Source organism: Paralichthys olivaceus, chromosome 12 (genome assembly GCF_024713975.1).
Source record: "Paralichthys olivaceus isolate ysfri-2021 chromosome 12, ASM2471397v2, whole genome shotgun sequence".
NCBI classification, from domain to species: Eukaryota; Metazoa; Chordata; class Actinopteri; order Pleuronectiformes; family Paralichthyidae; genus Paralichthys; species Paralichthys olivaceus.
In genome coordinates, this window is record NC_091104.1 from 14,874,814 (window position 1) to 14,898,695 (window position 23,882).

Sequence of the window (23,882 nt, forward strand, 5' to 3'; positions counted from 1 at the left end):
TGCAGAGTGTTTGTCCAGCCTGACAAGCGTATTGATTTCAGCTGAAATACATGAGGTACAGAACTTTTATCTGATGTGCGTTGTTTGAACTGGAGCTAAATGATGATCTTGTGACAGGACAGGAGTGTTACTGCTTACACAAAGCAAACTGTGGAGGGTGTGAATGACCTGTAAGCCCTGTGGCCTCTTACCTCGTGGGAGTTGGTGCCATGAGCCACCCGTGTTTTGCAAACTGAGGAGGGAATGAAGGCGAGGAGAGACAAAGAGAGACTTAACAAGGTAAACTAACTTGAAGCAAGACAAAACAGTAATGGAAGGGTAATGACACTAAGGCCTTGTGTTAAAAGTGGTATCAATAATTCTGTAGTATCTGTATTATTAGCATTTAAGATCACAATACGAGTCTTAACAGTTTGTAAGGACTCCTCAGTATCTATAATATGAGGTAGTTATACTCACTGAAGGGGAATGTGAGTCCTTGTCTCCTGATCTGCTCCAGCACATCTGGGCTGCACTCAGAGTTCAGGACCATGAATGGAGGAGAGCAAATCCTCTTATCTAATAAAAAGGGAAGTAAAGAACAAAAGGAGGATTGATAAGTTAAGAGATGGAGAATGAAGCTCCAAAAAGAAAGTGAAGTAGAAGCAGTCATGTTTAAGTGTGGAATACATTACACTAGGGCTGCACTTATTACACCACCCAACAGTCCCCTTAAATTCAATCAAGCTGCAACAAATTTCATTCGCTCATAGATATCAGTTTCCTCAAAACACCAAATATTTTCCCATTGAAATTCATTAATTTTTCTTTTGCAAATTGTTGAAAAAGTCCAAAAACGTCCCTTTGTCCGGCACCAGAATTGAATGGGTTCTTCCCCTACTCATACCGCATCCTTCCACCAAGTTTCATGGTACTGCGTCCAGTAGTTTTTGTGTAACGCTGGTGACTAATATAAAAACATTTAGTTGAAAACATAACCTCCTAAAAGGAGGTTCAAAAACATCCAGAGTCTATTGTGACTACTCGTTTTATTCAGTCCATCAATTATCTGTTGATCAACTCTTCCAACACACACACACACACACACACACACACACACACACACACACACACACACACACACACACACACACACACACACACACACACACACACACACACACACACACACACACACACACACACACACACACACACACACGTACGTTTAGGCAACAAACACAACAGAGGCCATCGGGGCTCTGAGGAAAAATGACCTGCTCAAATCAACAAAGAGGAAAGCTGCCAGGCCTGTCTGCTCCTCCCAGACAACACACAAGCCCAAAACACACAGAGAAAAATGCTGAAATACAGGATGACACATTGTCATGAGGACAAGTCAAACCAGCAGGGCATTAGTCAGCTACATGCCTGACAGGTGTGACTGAACACACTTGGCAGCAAACAAAACCGGAAAAACAACTGCACAGAGTGGGTCAAACCTTAATTAAACAACTTAAATCAGGATGAACAGACAGCCTCTCTCTCTCTCACCTACCTCCACCACATCATGTTCGTTTACATCATGTTTGACTATGATGTGTTTTTATGTCACTTCCTGTAGCGGCAGGTCGCTCAGTTCCGATAAGATTGAAAAATAACAAACATCCTGCAGCTCCGTCAGACTTTACCATATCAGGGCTCGGGACACGTCTTTATTAATGTGGTGCCTTCTGTAATTTCCCCTCTACAATAGTATGCGGGGGTGATAAGGGAGCTGGTTGGAGATATCACCACAGGAAGTCAGTGTGGGGGCTAAACCGAGAGCTGGCAAATTACTAATGACAAAAACACAATAGAAACATGCCGGCCTTTGTGTGCTGTGGGCCTCAGCAGTGATGGCGCTCTCTGCTCCCGCTAGTGCTGAGGTCAGGAGAATCTCATTTGCCTACATTAACTACAGTGCTGAACTGTGCATGGGGCCCCACAGACTTTTACAGCTCCCACAACACACAGATACAGTGCATACACACACAATTATTGAAAACCAGGTATGTACCAGGAAAATCTGCAAAAACAGGCTGTATCTGTTATGAAAGATGCATCACTGAAGGATAACTCCAGCTTATTGATGCAGTTATAATATTATACCAATATTGGTCTATAATACTAGCATAGTATTACACATACACTATTTTATTTATAGCGGCAAAGGTTCAACCTTACGAATGTAGGAGAACAATTTGAATAGCTTTTGTATTTCTTTGGAAACTACAATGAGTATTTTACAATATTTTTCATAATAATAATAAATTATGTATTAAATTGAGAGAATTACCTGGCAAAATGTAATAAAGAACATGTCCAACAGAACAAAGAGGATTTCCAATGAACATACTGCTTTTAAATAATAGTCACTGTGTGCCATACTTACCTGAGGGAGAATCTATATTGTCTATAACATTAACTATTATCCAACTCTTTCATTTGTACCTCACTGATAAATATATATTTATACTTTTCATTTTATAAACTGTGTATGTTTAAATCATATGTGCAATATATTCGAATGCACTTTGTCTCTGTCTTATCTTATCAAACTGTACATCAGCTTTTTTTCTGTTATCCCTTTCACTCTTCCTAGTAAAGATAATCTGGCTCATCCTGTTTACTATATTTATAAACAGTCTGACTTTATGTCACAGTGTCTCAATGTTTTCATAACTCAGCAATGACTTTGACTATGAAAATAAGACCTTAGACATAATAACTTTGAATAATCCTTTAACTTTCCACATCGTGATGTTGTCTTGAAAAAAAACACGACCTCGCCTCATGATGCAGAAGTGCTCCAGTGCAGCTGAACATGTGCTTTGACCACTAAGAACAAAACTAATTTCCTAATAGGAACACTTGATTTTACTAAGAAGAATTAATCTGCATCACCAAGGCAAGCCGAAACAGATCTTGCATGGTTCAGATGTTTCTATTATTTGCGTGACAGTTACGTGTGCTCTGTAACCTTTGACTGTACAGTTGGGTCTGTTCCAGTGTTGGCTCTGCCACCAGTCAGTTTCTGGAGCGGGAAGCCTGGAGGGTTACCCATCAGTCATCTCTGCTGCAACCATGTTTGTCATGCCGATGTTATTTTAACAGGACGGGAATAGCAGCATAATGTCTTTCAGAAAACAGTCTGGCAGGATAAATATCCCCATTACATCACTGAGTTCCCAAAGACTGATGGTGTTACGTTTTGTCAAACAAAAGCCCTCAAAAGACCTAAACCTTGTCAGACGGAAAATATTTTGAGCTCCAAGTTAAGGATTTATAATAAAGAGGGAAGGAATGGTGGATAAGGACGTGTGGCCAAGTTTGTAATAGTGTGCATGCTTTGCTGTAGTTGATGCCTCGCGGATAAGCGGGTGGAGGGGAGGGTGAGGAGGATCAATCTCTAGCTCTGTCTAAACACTGCGTGCTCGCAGCAGACCCAGCGGTGCCGAGGACGATGTTTAGGGACTCCACGATGAGATCCTTTTTAATTGTCATTATTCCGTAACACTGCTGTTTTTCTCTCCTCTTCTTTTATCTAATGGCAACATTGCCGTGTTTCCTCATCTGTCCATGCTGTTACATCATAATCATGCATGCAAATAAATAACTCCACTTTTAAAGGCGATGACTGATGTGCCTGAGGGTGAAAAGAAAGGAGGAAATTCATTAACAGGCCCTAAGATTCGGATCAGTTCACAACAGAACGCTGACTTACATGAAGCTTTGTATAATACTTTGCTGTTTAGGTGGAAGGCTTGACTCTCCAGTTGCTATTTAGAGCTTGTTTCCTAGAAACCCCAGCATCCTCTCGCGCCGCTGGCCCTGCGTCCCTCCGAGGCAAAGCAGCAGAATATTTAATATTTCAAATTGAACTCCAAACACAGCATTGCCCGGAGAGCAGTGATACTAAATATCGCACAGTAAGAGGCTTACGCTCCAATTACAATTATTTTGAAAGGAAAAATTTGACTCTTTTCTCACACAAGGTAAATCCGATGCTCCTTTCATGAGATATCCATCATCTAATGGCGGTGTTGAGGTACGGTTGTAGCTGACAGGCAGGAAATCTCTTACCTAAACTGGAAAATCCTCTTGGCTACATTGACCTGGAAGAGTGTTTAGCTCCTAAAATGTCTCATAACATTTGTCTTTGTGCATTTATGACATAATATTCAACACTTTCATAAACAGGACACTTGCTCCATTGGTTTGGATTATTATTAGCACAGGGATCTCAAGACAGCCTACTTAATATGCTCATGCTGCAAGAAGTTTCAGTTTGATCCAGAGGAATCTGCATGTTTTTGGAAGAATTCTTTTATCTTGAGGACGCCGCTTAAGGCACAGAGACTCTTTTTATAGAAGAGTTGACTTGACGACTGTTTCTGTCTCCAAAAACAGTCAGATATCAAAAGTCATGTATACACAGGAACCAGTGGATTCCACTAAGTTATATAAACAGTTACCTTGCTCTGGCTCGCATAGTAAACACAAAACCGAGTCAGACAACAGAGCAGCATATGATTCAGTGACACTGATCCATTAGTGCTCCTGTGGCCCTTGTCTGGCTATTTTATATTAAACATACAATAAGGTGAGCTAATTCTTTTTGCAAGTTTATATTAATTTAAACAATTCAGTACAGAACGGCTAAATGTGCTGTGACTAGGACGGTTGACACAGAGACAGCACTCGAGTGATAAAACAACACTGGCTTTTCCAGAGAAAACACAAGCACACCTCAAGTGCTTCCTCCTATTGAGGACTATTCTGAGTCATGGAGACTGTGAGGCATGGCAGGCTCTCTGTGGCCTTTTAGTGCTGCGTTGCCTTGGCAGCTGCTCCAGGACTCCGTGCTCGCCGCTGATAAGGAGGAAGTGCCTGTGCCTAAGAAAGCAAGGTAGACTTTCCACACTTCATTCTCAATTTTACTCTCGCCATAACCCAGTTCTTGAACTCGCTGTCAGGAGAAAGTACATTTGTCCTTGGTCACATGGTGTTTTTCCTATAATCGTGTTGGTATGGTCTAGGATTATAATGGCTTACACTCTGCTTGTGTCTTAAATGACTACAATTGTCAGGGAGGTTTGGTATGCAGGGCTAAGTGCACTTGCATTAATGGGAGAAGAGTGGAGGGGGAAAAAAAAAAAGCTTATGCTGCCAATAAATGCAGCAAACGAGCCACCCTCTTCTTCAAACCAAACACACACAGTGACAGAGCAACACAGCTTATACCCGTTGTTGCGTAACAGCCATCGTGTCTGTTTGGATAAAAAGACGTCTTCTTGCCGTTCTATTTTAAGAAACCCCTGACACTGTCGACACGCAGAACGCCTCTGATCCGTGGCTCTAACACCAGACCGCAGCCCCTCGCAGAGTCACGGATGCTCTGTGAAGTATTACTTAAAAGGTTTACGTTCCCTGCCATGTAAGGGGGGAAAAGGAAATGTGGATGAGTCACAGGTGTGTTTACAGTGTGTGTGTAGGGAATGTGCTCCTGTCATCACTACATCCCTCTGCCTTCGGCCAAAAAGTCATTGTCTGTTGATTAGTTTTATGTGCTCAGCGACAGGGGAACGTGTTGCTGGATCGACTTAAAGGCAAATACTGATCCATCAATGAGAGATGCACAGAGCCAAGTTCATAGTGGGTTCACACAGGTGGAAATAGGAGACAGAGAGGTCCTTTTGTCATTATGAAAGAAGCGGAGGAATTAGGATATCAGCATGGCGCTCTGCCGGCAGGAATTAAACATCGGCTCGGAAGTATCGAGAAACATAATTCAATTGAGAGGGTCGTATTTTAACCATGTGTTCCGTCTGGAAGTGAGGAGGAAAGACAGAGATCCTCCAGTTACCACAACTCCATGCTCTTAATAGCATTAGACACATTAAGTAAGGTGGACGGCCATCTTCTTGGAATTAAGAGTTATTGTTTTTATTTTTCCATTTATTATTTGAGACAACCGCTTTTATATAATTCTGAAGACTGGCAGAGGAACAGAAAGAACCACTAATGTTGTCTAATTGATTTGAGCCATTACACACTGTGTACTGATTCTATTCACAGTAAAAGCCCTGAAAAATACATTTGCACTACTACGCTTGTGACATGACGACAATGCAATAAAGGACAGGTTGAAACTGGTTATTTCTCAACTGTACTGACAAAAAACAATGTAACATCTCTTCTGTGGAGAACTTCAGCAGAACAGTGGGAACACATAATTGGATGATGCGATAGCTCCCTCCATTTCTGATGTTTAGTCTTACTTCGCTCAGTACTGGTCATTGGTCAGTGTTCCATGATTGATTTGGTCTCGAGTTTATATATATATATATATATATATATATATATATATAAAAGTCATTGTCTGACCGAACCACACCTCTGAATGTCTCACCTTGCATACAGCTCTCTATCCTGTGAATCAGCTGGTAGGACTTGCAGCGGTCCAGCAGAGTTCGGATGGCTGGGAGGGGGTCCAGAACGATGGTCTCAGGGTGGGCATCAATATAGTCCTGAAACATAAACATTTCATGAACACTTTAAGTAACTTTTTCAACAGTATTTATGATCATATAAAAAAATTAACAGCACAAAATTCTGTCCAATACTTGTTCTGTCATGATTAGCCAACCTAAAGACACAAGTAGCTGCAAATACTTGTTGATTGATGATCAATGATCAAAACTCTTCTGCAGCACTAAATCCAGTGCGTGTTCAATTTATCTTTGACTGTATCAGATTAGACAAATTAATAGTCACGATCAAGGGTCAAGTGTTAACAGAGGTTTGACATTATCAGAACACATTTCCCTGGTCCTTTGTGACATTTTTCAGACGTATTAATCGGCTCATCAAAAAAATAAAACTGACAGAGTAATCAGTAACAGAAACAGTCATTAGTTGCACTCCTGGACACACTGTATATTCCTAAGTGTGCGAATAGGCAAACCACAGATTGAGGCTGAACACCATGTGAAACCATCTGCTGTGATACATGACACACAAAAACATATAGGGACGGTTTAGGAACGTTAAACAAACATAGTGAAGTGAGCAAATTACACATACAAACAGTGAGGTGAAGGGGTCATCGTACCTCACTCTGTATGGGTGTGTGCATTGGTGTACTTGTACTTCTATCTTTGAAAGGACCAGTTTAAGTTATAGACCTGACACAGTGAGGACAATTGGGGTGATATGATAAAGACTATGTGTTAAGGTTTAGGTCAGAGTTAGGTTTGGGTTGGTGTTTAGTGATGGTTAAGGTTAATGGCAGGGCCGAGGGAGCACACTTCATCAACGAGTGTCCTCACAAAGATAGATTTGTGTGTGTGTGTGTGTGAGCAAGAGATATATGCCACAGGATCTGTGTAGGTTACATCACTACATCTCTGCATGGCTGGCTGTTGGGTCAGCCTGAGGTTTCCTATTTTACATAACTCCTTTTCTCTCCTCTCTGCTCACTCTGTCCCTGTACGACCTCCTCTCAGCAGCTCTCCACTCTCTCCACATCTCCATCTCTGCTGTGGATTTCTCTGCCAACCACTCCTTCCGAAGCAATTTTTACTGACTCACAGACGCTGTCAGGTGGAGCTGGCTGGCCTGCACATTACACAAACAGCCTGCCTGCTCACATCACAGCTCTGTAAAACACCACAGCTCCCCTGTCACACTGGGTTGCATGAAATTAAACACACGCAGCAATGTCAGACTTCAAACACGCACATACAGGGGGGGAAAATGCCCATTTGTGAACTGACCCTTGTTCAGACAAAGACTAATACTGTTTTACACACAACATGTAAACAAATGCCTTCACTTTGACATGCAGGATCCATCTTTAGTATTTGCATTGGATCTAACGGACAACGCTGATCAAAGCCTGTTGAGCGGTTACGTAAGTCAAACATGCTGTCGCCAAAAAAAAAAAATCCAAACTAATCTTCCAGGACTTGAGAGGAATACTCTGGTGATAAGAACGGTCACTAGCTGTTTTCTGTATCTCAGTGCAGTAAAGACAGACACAAGGAGAGCTGGTGTTAAGAGGGCCAGGCGTATGCCGGTGTGGGTGTAACTGCTGCGCATTTGCTGCTCATTTTTCAGGGCAGATCTGTTTCCATCGGGAAAAGAGGTTTCTCAGGGAAAAGGAGGATCTAAAGTGTGCTATTGGATGGAAATCATGTCTGTGATGCCACAGGCAGAATTTTTTTTTTAGCACTTACACTAACCTCGACCCTACAGATGCGATTCAGTCCACAACATCTAGTTTATGTGTGTAACAAACCTTCACTCATTTGGCAGCAAGGCTAATACAATAACATGTCTACCAATATTTATATAAAAAATAGCAATTGTAAATGTCTCCTAAGATTTAGTTATCTATACTATAAACTTTATTATAAATATCTCTAAATAAAAAGGAGTCAAGGACATTCATAAAATGCACAACTTTTATGTATTGTTCAAATCGGTTAATATTTCAGATAATTTGCAGGTAGCTTACAATAACAAAAGTTATTAAGGTCATAACATTTATTTAGTTCTTTAAATCTCAGCTTTCAACACACATTACTACAATTTTTTTTTTAAACATTATAAATAAACCAATAATCATAATCTGTAAATGATAAGTCTGCTGTGCACACGGCTAACACCTCAGGTTACTGAATCACCAGAGTGCATCCCAGTCTGACATTTTGTTTTAAATAAAAGCCATTTTAGAGGGGAAGGCTTATTCCCTCCATCACACAAAAGGTTATTTATGATCAAAGCAATGTGACATTAGAAAGGGGCAAATGCCAACAGAAATGTAACCACAGATGACAGCTGTGTACAGGTAAATAGCCAGTACTGAAGCGGTACAGGCAGGACTGAGCCACAAAACAGAGGTTTTAAATCAGATATATATTGTTGCAATGTCATTTCATAATGTCACCATTATTACAATAAGTTTGTTTTTCCTTTCGAATTGGTTGAAAAAGCTGATGCATAACTAAATTATATGATGTCATTTTCTGGCTTCATGGTAGTGTAATAAGGAAGTAATGCCTACCATATGATCTTAATTTATATTTCAAAATATGTAAGTGTAAGGTTGTGGTGAACTACTTATTGAACTATGCATGTTGCCTTTTTTTGTTTCTCATGCATTACATTGACTCATCTCACCTTCTCTAACAATGCAGAAATGTGTGTGTGCTTGTTTTAAGTGAGGCTGTGGCTGTTCAAGTTTACCTCTGATGTGTGAAAGAGGAAACCTGCCAGTTGCTGGAAATGATCAGGCTAATTATTAGTTAGTACACGACAATAGACAAATCGGACATTATGATTCTCCTTAGTTGATCCAATAAAAACCCTGCACATCTCACTCGTGACTGAAAAATATGGAACTGGAAATGTGTGGTAGTGTTTTTATACCAACTAAAACATTTGTAAGAACCTCCACTGTTTTGTCAACAAGTATTGTTTTTTGTCAAAGTGCTTCACTAAAAAAAAAAAGCATGTGCACTTGTTTCAAAATGGCCTGGTCTACCAGAAAAGTGTGCAAATGCAGCCATGTGTTAATATTGACCATGCTGTGCTATTTCTGTGATTGCCTCACACTGACATCCTGTTTGTCCTTCCTAATTGAGCAGTCAGGAACATGTTGACAGGATTGCATGACGCTGATCATGATTACAGCTCCACTGAGTCATCCAGAAAGAGAAAGAGAAAGAGAGCTGGTGGGATAAAATTAATTTTGCATCATTCATAGCACTACCAGATTAATGAATACACAGACGCACATATTCCCACAACACTTTTTTGAAGTGTGCTCACAGTACCACATTTGGAGCTATGACCTGCTGTGCATGAGATGTTTCTCACTTTATGGAGAATAAGGAAAAGGGATTTAAGAACTTTCAGTGACAGCGTTCATATGCTCAAATATAGCTGCTAATGTATTAAATGTTCCTGTAAACCGAGTCATGGATCTTAGGCCTGTCTGTCTGATTCCTTGAACTGGGACATTTATTACAGTAAACAGAACATTCATCCATAAATCTTAATTGGCTATAGCAGTGGCACCGCTGTGTCATAAACAGTACCATCCAGAGTTTCTAGGCTTCTATTTCCATTTACAAAACCGCATCTGTAGGTCTTACTCAATGTTCATAATCATGTGTGCTGACAGTGACAGGGCCATATGATCAATGAGTAATGCACTGTAGTGGATTGTGCAAGACCCAACCAGGTATAATTTCAAATAAATTGTTACATTACTTTGAAAAATGTTAGGCTTCAAACATTTTATTTCACAAAGATTCCATACTTCTTTAATGCTAAATCTAGCAAAAACACACAGAGACACTACATTTTGCATATATGTAAAAATTAGGCATTACTTTATAAACAGAAACTAGTAATAAATCAAAAATAATATATTTGACTAGAGTTTTCATACCAGCTTTTGGTACTACACAGTTAAAACTGGTGCTGATGCCACATGTCAGTCAATAATAAATAATTATTGAGGTTCAATACTCATTACTAGGAGATATTTTTTGGTGAAAGCCAGGAGAATGGTTGAATGTGCATTTAAATCTAGTAAATGGATATTTGACATTATTTTATCACCGTTTCCAAGGAAAGAACGCACACCAAAAGTTGATCATACAAAGCTATTTATCATACATTTTCAAAATTTTGTGCACAGCTCCAAGACTTTTCAAGATGAGGGAGCAACAACTTTTACTGGGACCACACGGTTAAAATGTAATCTACTTGTGAATACTAAGGGGAAGCATTGGCAGACGGAGTTGCATACCTGTACTCTTTGAACGAGCAGCACAGCCTGTGAATCATTCTGATCAGCCTCCAGGATGAGGTCAGTCAGTTTGTGGATGATGACATCCAGTGGACCCTGCTCCTCCAGAGGCTGGCTGAGATCCAGCTAAGGAGAGAAGAGAACAATCATCGGTCAAGTATTATGGTGCAAACAGGGCCATCGTAGACTCAAGTATTGATTTACCACATTTAGAAATTGAATACCTAAGCAATCATCCATGAAGAGCTTTTTGACTTAACTGTTAAGTGGTGATGATTTGAAACAGAGTGGTTTTCTGACTGCAAAGCACTGCTTTTAGTGACTTACAGTTTTGAAAAAACGGCAGTCATTCATCACTGTAGTAGAAAGTGCAAATGACTCAATATAAATCTGATTCTTGGTCACTGACATTTTATTAACAACACTGTCAGTATTCCAACTTTCTGTTTTGTCTATAACAGGATGAGGAGGACAGTAAAACAAGAAATCAATTTAAACCCCACAGCTCAGGCCTCAAGTCGGACCTTGTATACATACCTTCCCCTAAAAGCACTGTTGTCTGCAGTTGGTTAGTCAGTACTTTCCATTTTTACATGTGACCTTTGGTTGAATTGTTTCTGCTTTACCTACTGCTTGTTCACACCACTTGTGTAATTTGCAGGTTGAAAAGTGCAAAAGGGAACTTTAGTATTACTCTGAAACCTTGATTGTACACTAGAGTTTATATACCCAGGAAAGGGTTCTGGGCAATCTACTTCATTGTTTAAACTGCTGGTGCCCATAATATCCAAAAATGTCGGGGCTCAAGTAGGGGTCGGACACCCCAAACATTTTTTGGGGGGAAGTTATTAATCTGCCATTGCCCTACTCATTTATGCTCTTAATGTGTCAATAAAAAAGAGGAATCTCTCTGACGCTTCTCATAGTTCTGCTCTAGAAAACAAACATATGTTTTCTTTTCTGCTTTTTTGGTTACAACATCAGGACTGATTCCACATCATTTTCTTCCTCTTTTATTTATAGCTGTAGTTTAAGTGCAGCCAGAGTTTATGTTGCATTTGTTTTGAATAACATCATCAGGATTAATTCCTGGTGTCATCCATTTTGCTACGATTTACAAACCATCTCCCTCTGGCCAGACCTCCAGTCTCACAGAGCATATTCAACAGCCTCCGAGGGTGATGAGATTTATGTGGGTCAGCAGCACATGCGCACCCACACAACAACCCACAAAAGAAGGAACATTACCAGAGGATGATGAAGACAATTCATAAGAGGCCTGTACTCTGGGTGAATGTGTTCAGAATGGTGTGATAAAGTTCGGTACATGAGAGTGAACATTTGAAGTTAGAAAACATTTGTCTTCAATAAGTAGTTATGAATAGCAATCCCAGAAAAGAGACACAGAGGAAAGTATAGTTTGAGACAAACTACAAATCTCTGGCTAGTGTTGGTTAATTATACTAACACAAAGATATTAAAATATAAAACAAATTACACTATGATTCCTAGAATGTGTAAAATTAAAACACTGGACTGACTCAAAGAGACAGTCCAAATGAAACCAGCACAAGCACATCTACATTGTACTGAGAACTGGTTGCAGGGCTGTTATGTAATGCAGGCGTACACTTACTCATTTGCTAATCAACAGACTACAGATTATTACAGACAGCAAATAATTCACTAACACCTGTGCAAATAAGCCAGAGCCAGGCAGAAGGCCACTGTGTCAGTGCTGTCCAGACAGTAAAACAATAGTGAATACACTGTAGTCATACAGGTGTGGATCGATGTAAGAACTATAAGGCTTTGCAATTTCAGTTGGTTTAGGGTTGGTCGTAGTCAGGGCCATCGCATTCTGGTTAATGATTCTGAGATGTGTCACAGATAGATGACTAATTACAGCATGATTGGCCCTGCCCTGAAAAATCAATTGCACTGAGTTGTAAATCTGCTAAACGTCAGTGGATTTACATGTCGTCTTCTTAGCAGTGGTTACGACAGAGGACAGAAACATTCAGGTGTAGTTAAGCTAGACACTGATTTATAGTACAGGTTCTCATCTCATTCTGACAGGGAATATGAGAGGCATCTTCAAATCCATTGCTAGGGGTGGGCAATACTGCTGAAATCCTATATCATAGTGTAACTCTATTTCAACATATTGTGGTATTGTTAGGGCATTAAAAGTTAAATGTCAATAATGTCCATGCATTGTGCAAGAATAGTGAGAGATGTAACTTGTATAATTATTTTGAATGTATCTCAGATTCGCGAATCATTTCTGTGTGGCACAATTAGTTTTCTGATTTCTTCAACTTTGAGTCAGGAGCACATATCAGTCTCTCAACTTTAAACTTAAATGATTTGACATCTATCAAAATGATTTTAGATTTTGAATGATATGATATATTTAGCAGGATACAATTTTTGCTGGATTATTAGTTTATAAGAAATCATTTGAGAATTTGTTGATCAATAATATAACCAGAATGGAATTTCTGGTGATGGCTAACCCAAAATGTTTACCATATTAATCACAGGAATCAATGGCACCCAATTAAGATCAAATTGGCCCGAACCACCAATAGATGGTAGGCCTTAGATTTCTATCATGTTATGGTATTGGTACTTATATCATAGTATCATAGCACAAGATAAGTATTTTCCAAAAAGATGTGTGTACAACTTAACTAGAAGCAGAAGCTGTTGTAGATGTTGGAATACCTTGCTTCAGATTTCAGGAAGACCAAAACAATACAAGTGAAGACATGTTATAAAATCATACTGTATGATTGCATAACCTAAAGTGATAGTAGCCCAGGTAAAAAAACAAAACAGAGGTAGTGGTGACAGGGCATCTCAGCAGTCCAGCTGGTTTATCAGGAAGTGTGTGATCCAGAGACACAAAGAAAGAGGTGTGAGTATATGGCAATAAATATATAGACATGCTGCTATTACCATCATAGGTCTGTGTTGGTAAGTCAACACATAAAATGTTTTGTCCAAAGACACAGAGGTGTGAGTATATGGCAATAAATATATGGACATGCTGCTATCACCTTACTCATAGAATGTGTTGTCACCTGTGGATAAACTAATACTGGGTCTACAACACTAGCTGCTGTGAACAGCAGTGGTGACAGGGCCTCAGAAGTGGCGTGACTTACAGCAAGTCACTCAAAAAGCACAGCGCTCGCCCTTTTTTTTTTAGTCTAGCCGGCAGTGTCAGTGTGACAGGGCCGGCTGGATGGGAATTTTTCTGTACTCCACTGAGGCAGGGCTTTTAATCTCTTGCTTACACAACACAGAGGGCCCATCCACAGCCTGGCCCCTCAACAAAAACAGGACTCTACATTGTGGGGGTCAACACCCACTGGCAAAGACACATCGCAGAGGATGAAGCTCTCCTTTTTCCGTGCATGCACACAGTGACCCTACATTAGAGCTCATCCAAAAACCCAGCAGTCAAGTCACTGATGTTCTGCTAAATGCTAAAAGCAGAAATGTCAGCTAACGTCTTTGCGAGTCCCTTTGGGACTTAGAGCGAGCAGTGGGCCGTGGCAGTGATGGACAACACAGAAAACATGCTGGATCCTGGAGGGACAGGGCAGGTCAGGGCCAATATATTTTCAGCTTTGATGTAGCTTCACATGAGCCCAAGCTATACCCCTGGGAACTCTAAGAACTAGAATGGTGATTTTGAGCAAACGGTGAGGACAAAGCCCATAGTGTACTTCAGTTTTCAACATTGTTTCGCTGTTTGGAGCAGTTGTCTTAGTAATTAGATGTTTTTAGATGGGCCATTGTAGCTGCCCTGAGCTCAAACCACATCTGGCTTTTGCTTTGTTGTCAGAGTGAGACTGCGTGTGTGTCAAGTACAGACAGACATGTGATAAATGATTTAGTTTGTGTGCTGTGTGGCACTTGACACCCTGGTGTAAGAGAAACACATGTCTCTGAGACAAACTGTGGCTGGTTGCCACGCTACACATGAATTATGAGACTAAACATGAGAGTGGATCAACATGAAGGGGAATCTCCAGCCAAAAAAACAAGAGGAGGGTCAATAACCGTCTCCTCAGAGTCCTCAAAGTAATAACACTTTTCTGCAGCTGAATATGTTGTTCAATATAGGCCTATGTTTTTATCATAAATACACTCATTCTAATAATATCAGGTTAACAATTAATACATATGGCCTACATGACTTACACAGGCAGCCTAAGGACATTTTTTGCCCCTTAGAATTTATGTTTTAAGGCCTAATGGAGAAATAAAGAGACTTCAAGAGACTCAAGGGTTGAGGATAGTTGAGGTGGTAATGAATACACTGTAAGTTGACTGTGTCAAACTGATGAATATCTCATCCATCATCATCATCATCACTGACTGGCTGCTCAAAAACACACCCACACAAGTCTCTTCATTTCTGATAAACTGGGTCAGTCTTGTCAAATTATTCTGAGTAGATGTAAAAATGACAAAGAAACTTTGTTTAACACACATCTTGGCTTTGTTACGAGTGATGAAGCACTCATTGTATATCTACTCTTTTGCTCCGTCTTAACTTATCTGACTTGATGTTATTTTCAAATACCTGCCACCAATCAGCCAGTGAATCCTGGTGCACTGCAGGATCGAGAACTTCCCTCTGAAGAAAACCTCTTGTTTGTGATCTTCCACAAATTCAATGTGGGTGAGATACAGTAGCATGGAAGAACTTAACTTAAAACTCCTGAGCACTTACCATATCATAAAAATGGTAACTTAATAACTTTCCATTGACAGCACACTCAAAAAACTACCATTTGCTGTGATGGTTTCTCTCTCTCACAGAGCGATTATGGGCTTCCTCAAGGCCGAGCCTGATGAATTAATCTTATCTAGCTCTGTGATACAGAGCAGTGGGAGGATGGCTTTCATTAACTCTGGGCGAAGGGGTCAGTAGTGATGAAATGGCGCAAAATGAGGGAAAAGGTAGAGAGAAAATGAGCGTGATAATGAACTACTTCAAAAAAGAGTTGAAATCTGTAATCATAAAAAGTCAAACAAAAGAACCTTCTGTTCTTTTCCACTTGTGTCAGTCCTGATGATTATAAATATAGATTGTTTTCCCACACTACAAATGGGAATATAATATTAACTCCCTGGGGCTGCCAGATTTAGCAAAGATCTGTTCACACAGAGTGAGATCATAACCACTGCCAACCCTCTGGAGGATCCACCCTCCCGTGGTAAATACCATACCATCACATCAACGAGAATTACCTAAATGCTTCCCGCAACTATCAATTATTTGTATTACCAATTAATCTGATGTTTATTCCCTTGATCCATAAAATTTCTGAAACAAGTTAAAACTTCTGATTTCACATTTTCACTGTGGATCAACGAATGATCATAATTACTGCTCGTAAGTAAGTAATAGTTTATTCTGCCAGAAAACGAGGCAGGATTAGTTTATCCTTGGATATCCAAGGTTGAGTTACATTAACACCAGGATCAGCTAGTCTGTCAAACCACAGGGACAAGGTTAGGTGATTAAATTGGCTTCAAGAGATAAATCTGAAGCTTTACTCTACTAAAGCTTTCTAGAGGTTAAACACACTTGATATCAATGTCATACCAATACTCCCCTACCTCCAAAGCTTAAAAAACAGAAAAAACAAACTGAATGCTTTGTATGCAAAGAAATGTACTTTTAATTTGGAAGCTTCAGTTAAAGGGTTAATGTTCCGTCACTTCCATGAGCTTAATTCCTTTATGTGGAAATTTGTCTTAGGATTTCGCATGAGTGAAATAAAAACATATCAGAAAGTTGACCACAAGGAATACAAAAGGAAATAAAATAAGGTTTTAAATATGTAATCTGCTATTAGAAATTTTCATCACTTTTTTGAAAAAGAGTTCATGAGAAAGTGCTGCAGCTCAGAATTCACTAGTGTAATAGGAGAAGACAGCTTTGTACACAGACTTGTATAACAAGGCTAAAGCATTACAAAGGCTGCTATTATGTTTGCTTGTGATACGGTCCTGACAGTACAGGCACTGACTGGCATTGGGTGCAACCTAGGCCACCAAAACACCAGTGTGAACCGAAGAACACCTCTGGCTGTCTGAGTAAACTGATCTTTCTCAATTGGCAATGACGGGCCAGCTAAAAATAAAGAGAGGTTATGTTGAATTGTAGGAGGAATTTAAAAAAAGCCTTTGTTGGAAAACAGGTAGTCCAGGAAAAAAGAGAAACTGGTAAGGTCGGCAGGCTGTTCGAGTCCCTTGGTACCATTTGCTGAGGGTCTGTGAGGATCTGCTCACTCCCAGGAGGGGCTGAAAGTACAGCGGGAAACAAAGCCCTGCTTACTTTGGGACTATTCCCACGACAAGGCTCTTTCTGGGTGTGCTGATAGCACAGTGAGAGGAAAATAATAACCTCAAAGTGAGGGGAAAAGAACCTCCCATGAAGACAAGAGACAGTGTTAAAAACAGAGGACAACATGGCATAAACTAATTTAACTGACAAGTACTATTCAACACTGAACTCCCATGACATAGCACCAACTGTTACTATGCTGCTGTATGTGCTGTGTTTACTTGGAGTAGTATACTGTGCAATATCCATTAATGACAGAGGGCTACACTTCCCTGTGGCCTTCATTCACCTGAGCATGACTCAGCACCCATCCTTAAGTAGGGCTTACTCATTCTGAGACAGAACATTGTTTTGCCTGAGTCAAATGACACATTAAAGTGACTGTAATTACGAAACATATGTTGCTGCTCGCATTTATGATCTATTCTAAAAGATATGACTCTGAGAATACATGACTGGTGTCAGATAGTATGACTCACACACACTATCAAGAGATGAGGCCAAAATATCCCGGATACAAACGCTGCTATCTTGTACATTTGGAGTCTGCTCAGTAGCGATTGAGGGATGGAGCCACAGTATCAATGTCCCACCAACATATGTGGTCAATCAATCGTGACCCCATTTTTATTGCATCAAATAACTAATAAAAACCCAACTAACTGAAAAGAACCCAACAATTCAACATAAAACTGAAATCATATTTGAGAAAAATTAATTTTTACATGTACTTTGACATGCACCAGTTGACAGAGCTTAAAAGAGAAGTTTGTTTTTTTTCAACCTGGTCCTTATTTCCAGCATATGGTATGTAGATCTACTCACCCATAAAGGTTTGGAGTAACTTGGAGTCCTTCGGACGCTTTTAGAGCCACACGCGATCGGCATATATCCATACAACGCAAGTGACTGGGGCATCCACAATACAGCCTCTAAATAACACATTATCTGCCGCGAAACTCTTTATTTACTATGAATCGCCAGCACTAGTCCCCTGTGAGTTCAAGTTGCTTTGTTTACATCCCGGGCTTTCACTGGGGTGACGTCACCAAGGCGCGCAGCCGCAGGACAGCTGACGATCAGCTGTGTTTGTTTACACAGAGTTTGCTGCTGCTAGTTTTGCGCAACATGGCAGAATACTTATCAGGTGCTTCACAGTACAGTATTTTTTTAAAGCAGCTGTGTCCTGGTGCTCGGGCGTATTCACCCGGTTTGTTGATTAAACAGGAAGACAACTCGCTCTCGGTTTGCTAAGCTAACGCTAGCTCCGAGGCTGCTTGTTAGCCCGCTGAAGTTAGCCAACCTTTAACCGGGTGAATACGCCCGAGCACCAGGACACAGCTGCTTTAAAAAAATACTGTACTGTAAAGCACCTGATAAGTATTCTGCCATGGTATGTACACAAAGCAACTTGGACTAGTGCTGGCGATTCATAGTAAATAAAGAGTTTCGCGGCAGATAATGCGTTATTTAGAAGCTGTATTGTGGATGCCCCAGTCACTTGCGTTGTATGGATATACGCCGATCGTGTGTGGATCTAAAAGCGTCTGAAGGACTCCAAGTTAGTCCAAACCTTTATCCAAACCGAACTTCTCCTTTAAGTGAGGTGTTGAAATATTGTGGGTGAGTAGTTGTTGCATCACAGCTTAACAAGGAACAAGACTTGGTCTGGTGGACTGTGACTGATGGTGCTTGCAGACTGAAAATACCAAGACTGTGAATCAACTACATCAGGTACGTAGGGGGTAACACACTAAAGGTGGATTTATAGTACAAATCTGAATAATATACATGTAGTTAAATTGTGTATTTTGAACTCTACCACAAGAAACTCAATCTGAAAAACAACCAACAAAAAACTAAAAAAATTGTGAATCAGAGCAAAGAAAGTTGCCCACTTACCTGAACAACTTCTATTCCTCTTTTCCTGCAAAAGAAGATAAAAGCAATAATCATTTATGTGATCATAAAATAAACTGAAAGTGATGAGTTTTAACATACATTGCCAGGCACTGAGAGAACCTATAGGATTTAAGATACAGGATGTGTTATATAAAAGTATGACAGGTACTATGGGTCAGGATGTCTGCTGTCTTTCTAAAAACAATGTCTCACTTGCTAGGGCTCAAAGGATCAACAGCCTACAAAGGAAGAAATCCAATACAAATCTAAGTGGATATGAACTGCGACAGCTGGCATCTGTTGTAGCAATGCTCCACACACAATGAGCAGTAAGGGTAACCTCGTCTTGTTTAGGTTCATGCAGCCACTGCTCTTAAAGTGATTCGCTGGTGATTTCTATACTTGTGGGTGGAAGAGGCGACAAGCAGCAGCTGTTGAGATACCTTGATAAGGTGAGCTTGGTGCTCACAGCATTAGTACACCAACGTCTGTCAAAATATAACACTGACTTTTTAAATTAATTGTGTGTGATTTTCACACCCCTGCAATTTAAAGCACTACTTCGACACTAATAATATGGAGATGTGTGTGTGTCTGTGTGTTGCAGACTGTTGTTTTTTGCTGTGGTATTGAATTTGATACACAATCATGGACTTTTGGAAGTACTGGTAACGACATTCGAGACATGAAGATACATCGGGACATCTCTATTAGAGACATGAGCGACTCATCTGCACCTGGACATCAAAAATAAATTATGCTACATTATCCAGTAAATAAGTTTGATAGCAAGACAGCGCAACAGGATTATTGCAACTAAAATATCAAATCCCTCTCGAGCTGGAGAATATTGTACTTTAAAGAAATAAAATTGGTTGCTTGGCAACCATCAGACCCCTACAAGAGCAGAGTTGTTTGTAGAGGCGACCGTCTTAACATAGTACACCACTTTCCTGTCAACAGGAAGAACCACATGTTTCTAGAAATTGGTCTTAAAGGTTGATGTTGTAGCTGCACCCAAGCAGAGAGTGGAGTAGAGGCCATTTGCATATTTCTGGTGTAGCTAGCTCAAGCAAAAAAGGAATACTTGAATGAACAAAACAACTTAGTCCTAGTTGGAGGGAATTTACAATGAGTGCAAAATCAGTCCAGCAGCACTACCACCAACACAGCCTGGTGGGTAGTTGTTTTTAAGGTTACAGCTCCATGGTAACAGCAGTGCAGCCATTCACTGCTTCACAACAATGTGGATATTTAATACTGCAGCTGGACTGTTTCATGTGGTGTCAATGGGAGCCTTTGGTTTCATCCCATCTCAGAATGGAGATGACCTGCTATCCTGCATTGTCACACGGCCAACAGAAAGGAAGGGATGAAGGAGGAGAGCCAGTGGATGAACAAGGGGGTCCAGGGTCAGAACTTTCTGAATAAGCTCCACACACAAGAACATTGAGGTGCAGCAAAAATAAAAGCATGGCACTTTTAATTACACACTAACAGACAGGAAGGAATTTTAATCATATAGTCATTATTTCAAACACTATTGATTAAAATGGCTTTGTTGTGTAAAACTTGGAATCAGCTAAAGCCAGTCAGACAGGTGAGGCCAATTTACCTGTTTGACCTGTTGACTTCTTTAGAAACAATAGATTTTAGAGTGCTACTTTCCACAGATTTTAAATAATCTTATCATTGGGGTGAAAGACAACCCTCAAGCATACAAAGAAATCTCATCAGTGTTGTTGCCCCAGTGGCCTTGCCTTGACAGGATGAAGTGACAATATTTTCATATCATTCAATGACACCCAGGCTGTCCAATTTAAAGGGCATAGCATTTTTCTTAATCAGGTGTTTATGAGTTAGTAGGAAGCCTCTAAATTGCTGTGTAAGGGTACGGGATACAAACATGAACCCTAGTGGCCCTGAGCAGCAGGAACCCCTTAAAGTCCAGCTGCACAAGACAGGGTAGACTCAACACTGGAGCACTTGCAGTGTCAGCTGCATGCCACATGATGGGGGAGATAGAAAACCTGTAGGAGATCAGAGATGTAAGCTGCCTCTGTGAGAGAGGGACCCGCGGTAATATGCTGCTTTATTACATTGGTGAGAAAAATCCATACTGTCTCAGCCCCAGGATCATCACAAGTTTATCTTAGTTCCATCTTTTCCTTCCTCTAAAGTTTGCATGCTGTATGACGAGGGAAATGTGTCAAACAGAACTACAAGTAGAAAACAAGTTGTGAATTGAGTGACTGGGCAAAAGAAGCCATTTTAGAGCTCCTCTCCATTTAAAAGTGTTTGTTTTTGTTTTTGTAAAAAGGACCTGATCTTCCTGATCTGTCACAAACAACACCTCTTAACACCCAGGACACACCCTTCATGCAGGGGGCGGGGTTCCTTTAAAGTTTATGACGCGATTAAAAATGTTTTGTGGATTACAATGTTATAATCTGCTCTGAGTCAATCAGGTCACTTTGTGGAGCAACAGCACCCTTATTTGCTAAGTCAAATAACTCTATCTTCCTCTTGCTCTGTGCACATTGCTGTTGACATATGTGTTTTCAGGACAACTGAAGACCTCATACAGCACAGGTAGCAAAGCAATGTTGCACTTCCAGAAACCAATATACTGAAGAGGGGCTAATGTAATCACAGAGGGAGAGATTTCTTTACCTGAAGTCATGATTGCTAAAAAAACAATAAACATGCAATACTTTTTAATATTTTACTCTGCTGAAGATGGACTAGCTACAACAAGACAAAATAAATACATCACCCAGTTAGCCAACACCATTAAAGTGGGGGGTATTAGGAACAAATCTGAGTTAGAGTAGAAACATACAGAAAATATATATTTCTTGTTTTCTGATTAGAGTAGAAACACACCCTTGATTAATTCATGTCATGGCTCTGCATGTGGTCAAATAAAGTACATTTTGTTGTAGCTAAATCAATTCTAGAGACAAAAAGATTGGTCTCTGTGATATGACACATTTCCAGTTATGATGAGAGTAAAGTACTGACATAATCACAGAGCAAGTCCTCTGGTTTTAACAACGAGGCAGACAATTAAGTAAATAAGAACATCTGTTTTATCTGCCAGTCCTGTTACACATGCACCTTTAACTGGGATCAGCAGCTCTGCCTACACACATTCCCCCTTGTGCCATGTCTCAACAAGCTCCAACTTGAGACATAACAAACAAAACCTACTACAGTAAAAGAAAAAAATTGCAGTGGGCTCTTCTTCTGGGGCCCCTGTCCTCCGGTAGAGAGTGAAAGAATCAGAGGTAAGTCACTGATGCTGTGTGTGTGTGTGTGTGTGTGTGTGTGTGTGTGTATATATGTGTATGAAAGCTCTAATCGAAACGGCAAAACAGGGTCTATTCCCTGTAAGAGGAGAGGATCATCAGTCCTGTTTGTCACTGTCTGACAGCACACCTCTTAATACACTGTGGCATAAATATTTAATGATGTAGACCCATTGTGGATGCATGTCGGGGTGTTGTTGTTGTGGTTAAGAAGCACAATCACTTGCCCTGTATGCATTGAAATCGGTTTGTGACCACTTACCTGCACAGATCAGCAAAGGCCTGGAAATTCAGCTTCTTCATCTTCTTCTCGCTGAGCCAGTAGCCGACTCGCCGGCCCTTCAGGAAGGTCTGCATCTCCACTGTTCCCCGTGGTCCTGCTCCGGACTGAGACGGAGGCGGTTGGAGGCTCAACCTGGAAAAAAACACAGGACACTGTTACGTTTACGTTCGTCACAGCCAACCAGGCTGCTGAGAGACGAGCACGCTCAAAGTTAACGACTCGAACAACCAACTCCCCGAGTGTCCCCTCAACATGATGCGCCCCTCACATTCAACACGATACGTCCGCCACACGCAATAGAACAGCGAGTGAGCTCCAGCATCCGCGAACCACACACTCCGACCCTCGTTCCTGAAGCTAACCTCAGCCGCTAACGTTAGCTGGCTAGCTTGGGGAGTGACAGTCTGCAAAGCTAACCGAGGGCATGCAACTGGGAGACGTTAAGCTAGCTCGCTGTGAAGCTAACCAAGCGTCCGCCTCACCCCCACACGCCAGACGAGTTAACTAGCTAGCGGGGGCCACTTAGCAACTAAAAAAGAAAAAGATGAAGCGACTGACATGACGAGGAATTACAGCTGGCAGCGAGAGAAGCTGCGTGTGCGGAGCTAACTAACCTGGTAGTTATTTTAGCACAGTTCCCCCCTCCTCGGCGTGTGTCCTCTGAGCAAAACTAGCTCCGGTGGTTGTCCATTCTCGGTCCGTGTTGCGGAGGAGGGCGAGAAGTTTTCCGGGCAGGTGACAGATGACAGACACGCTGAGGGCTTCCTGGTGTTTTCTGTGTCGGAGCTCCACTGGCTGCTCACACCCAGGATCCCGGAGACTGCTGCTGCCTTCACGGACCGCTCGGAAAGTACCACTCCCCCCGCCGTCCAATCACAGCCCCCGTTTTGGTTTCACGTGCTGCTGCCATGACTTCCTCATCGATTCCACCCATTAATCGATTTGTCAATTTGTGTGCGAGATGTCGAAACATGTTTCCGGTTTTGTTTGAGCAACACATCCAAACTCGAATGGCTCGTTTTTGATGAAAACAGAAGCAGAATCAGAACCATTTCACCCTCAGGTGAATTGATTATGTGTATCTGCTAATCAATCAATTGTTTTTTTTAATCAATAAAAAATGAAAACTGCTTTTTTTCCATTCATTCATTTTTGTGTATGTTC

The 23,882-nt window shown here is 40.8% G+C and overlaps 1 protein-coding gene across 1 annotated transcript in view; it reads right to left on the reverse strand.

Moving 5' to 3' along the window:
• The window catches only part of itpk1b (inositol-tetrakisphosphate 1-kinase b), a 28,677-nt gene extending 5,112 nt beyond the window's left edge, over positions 1-23,565 (reverse strand). The window contains exons 1-7 of the mRNA XM_069536525.1: positions 23,333-23,565; positions 22,698-22,850; positions 19,125-19,149; positions 10,847-10,972; positions 6,434-6,551; positions 460-558; positions 192-232 (exon numbers count right to left, since the gene is read on the reverse strand). Of these exons, the coding sequence (XP_069392626.1) occupies positions 192-232; positions 460-558; positions 6,434-6,551; positions 10,847-10,972; positions 19,125-19,149; positions 22,698-22,792 (504 nt within the window). The 5' untranslated portion in view covers positions 22,793-22,850; positions 23,333-23,565. The remainder of the gene's footprint in view (positions 1-191; positions 233-459; positions 559-6,433; positions 6,552-10,846; positions 10,973-19,124; positions 19,150-22,697; positions 22,851-23,332) is intronic.
• Positions 23,566-23,882: the final 317 nt, after the last annotated feature.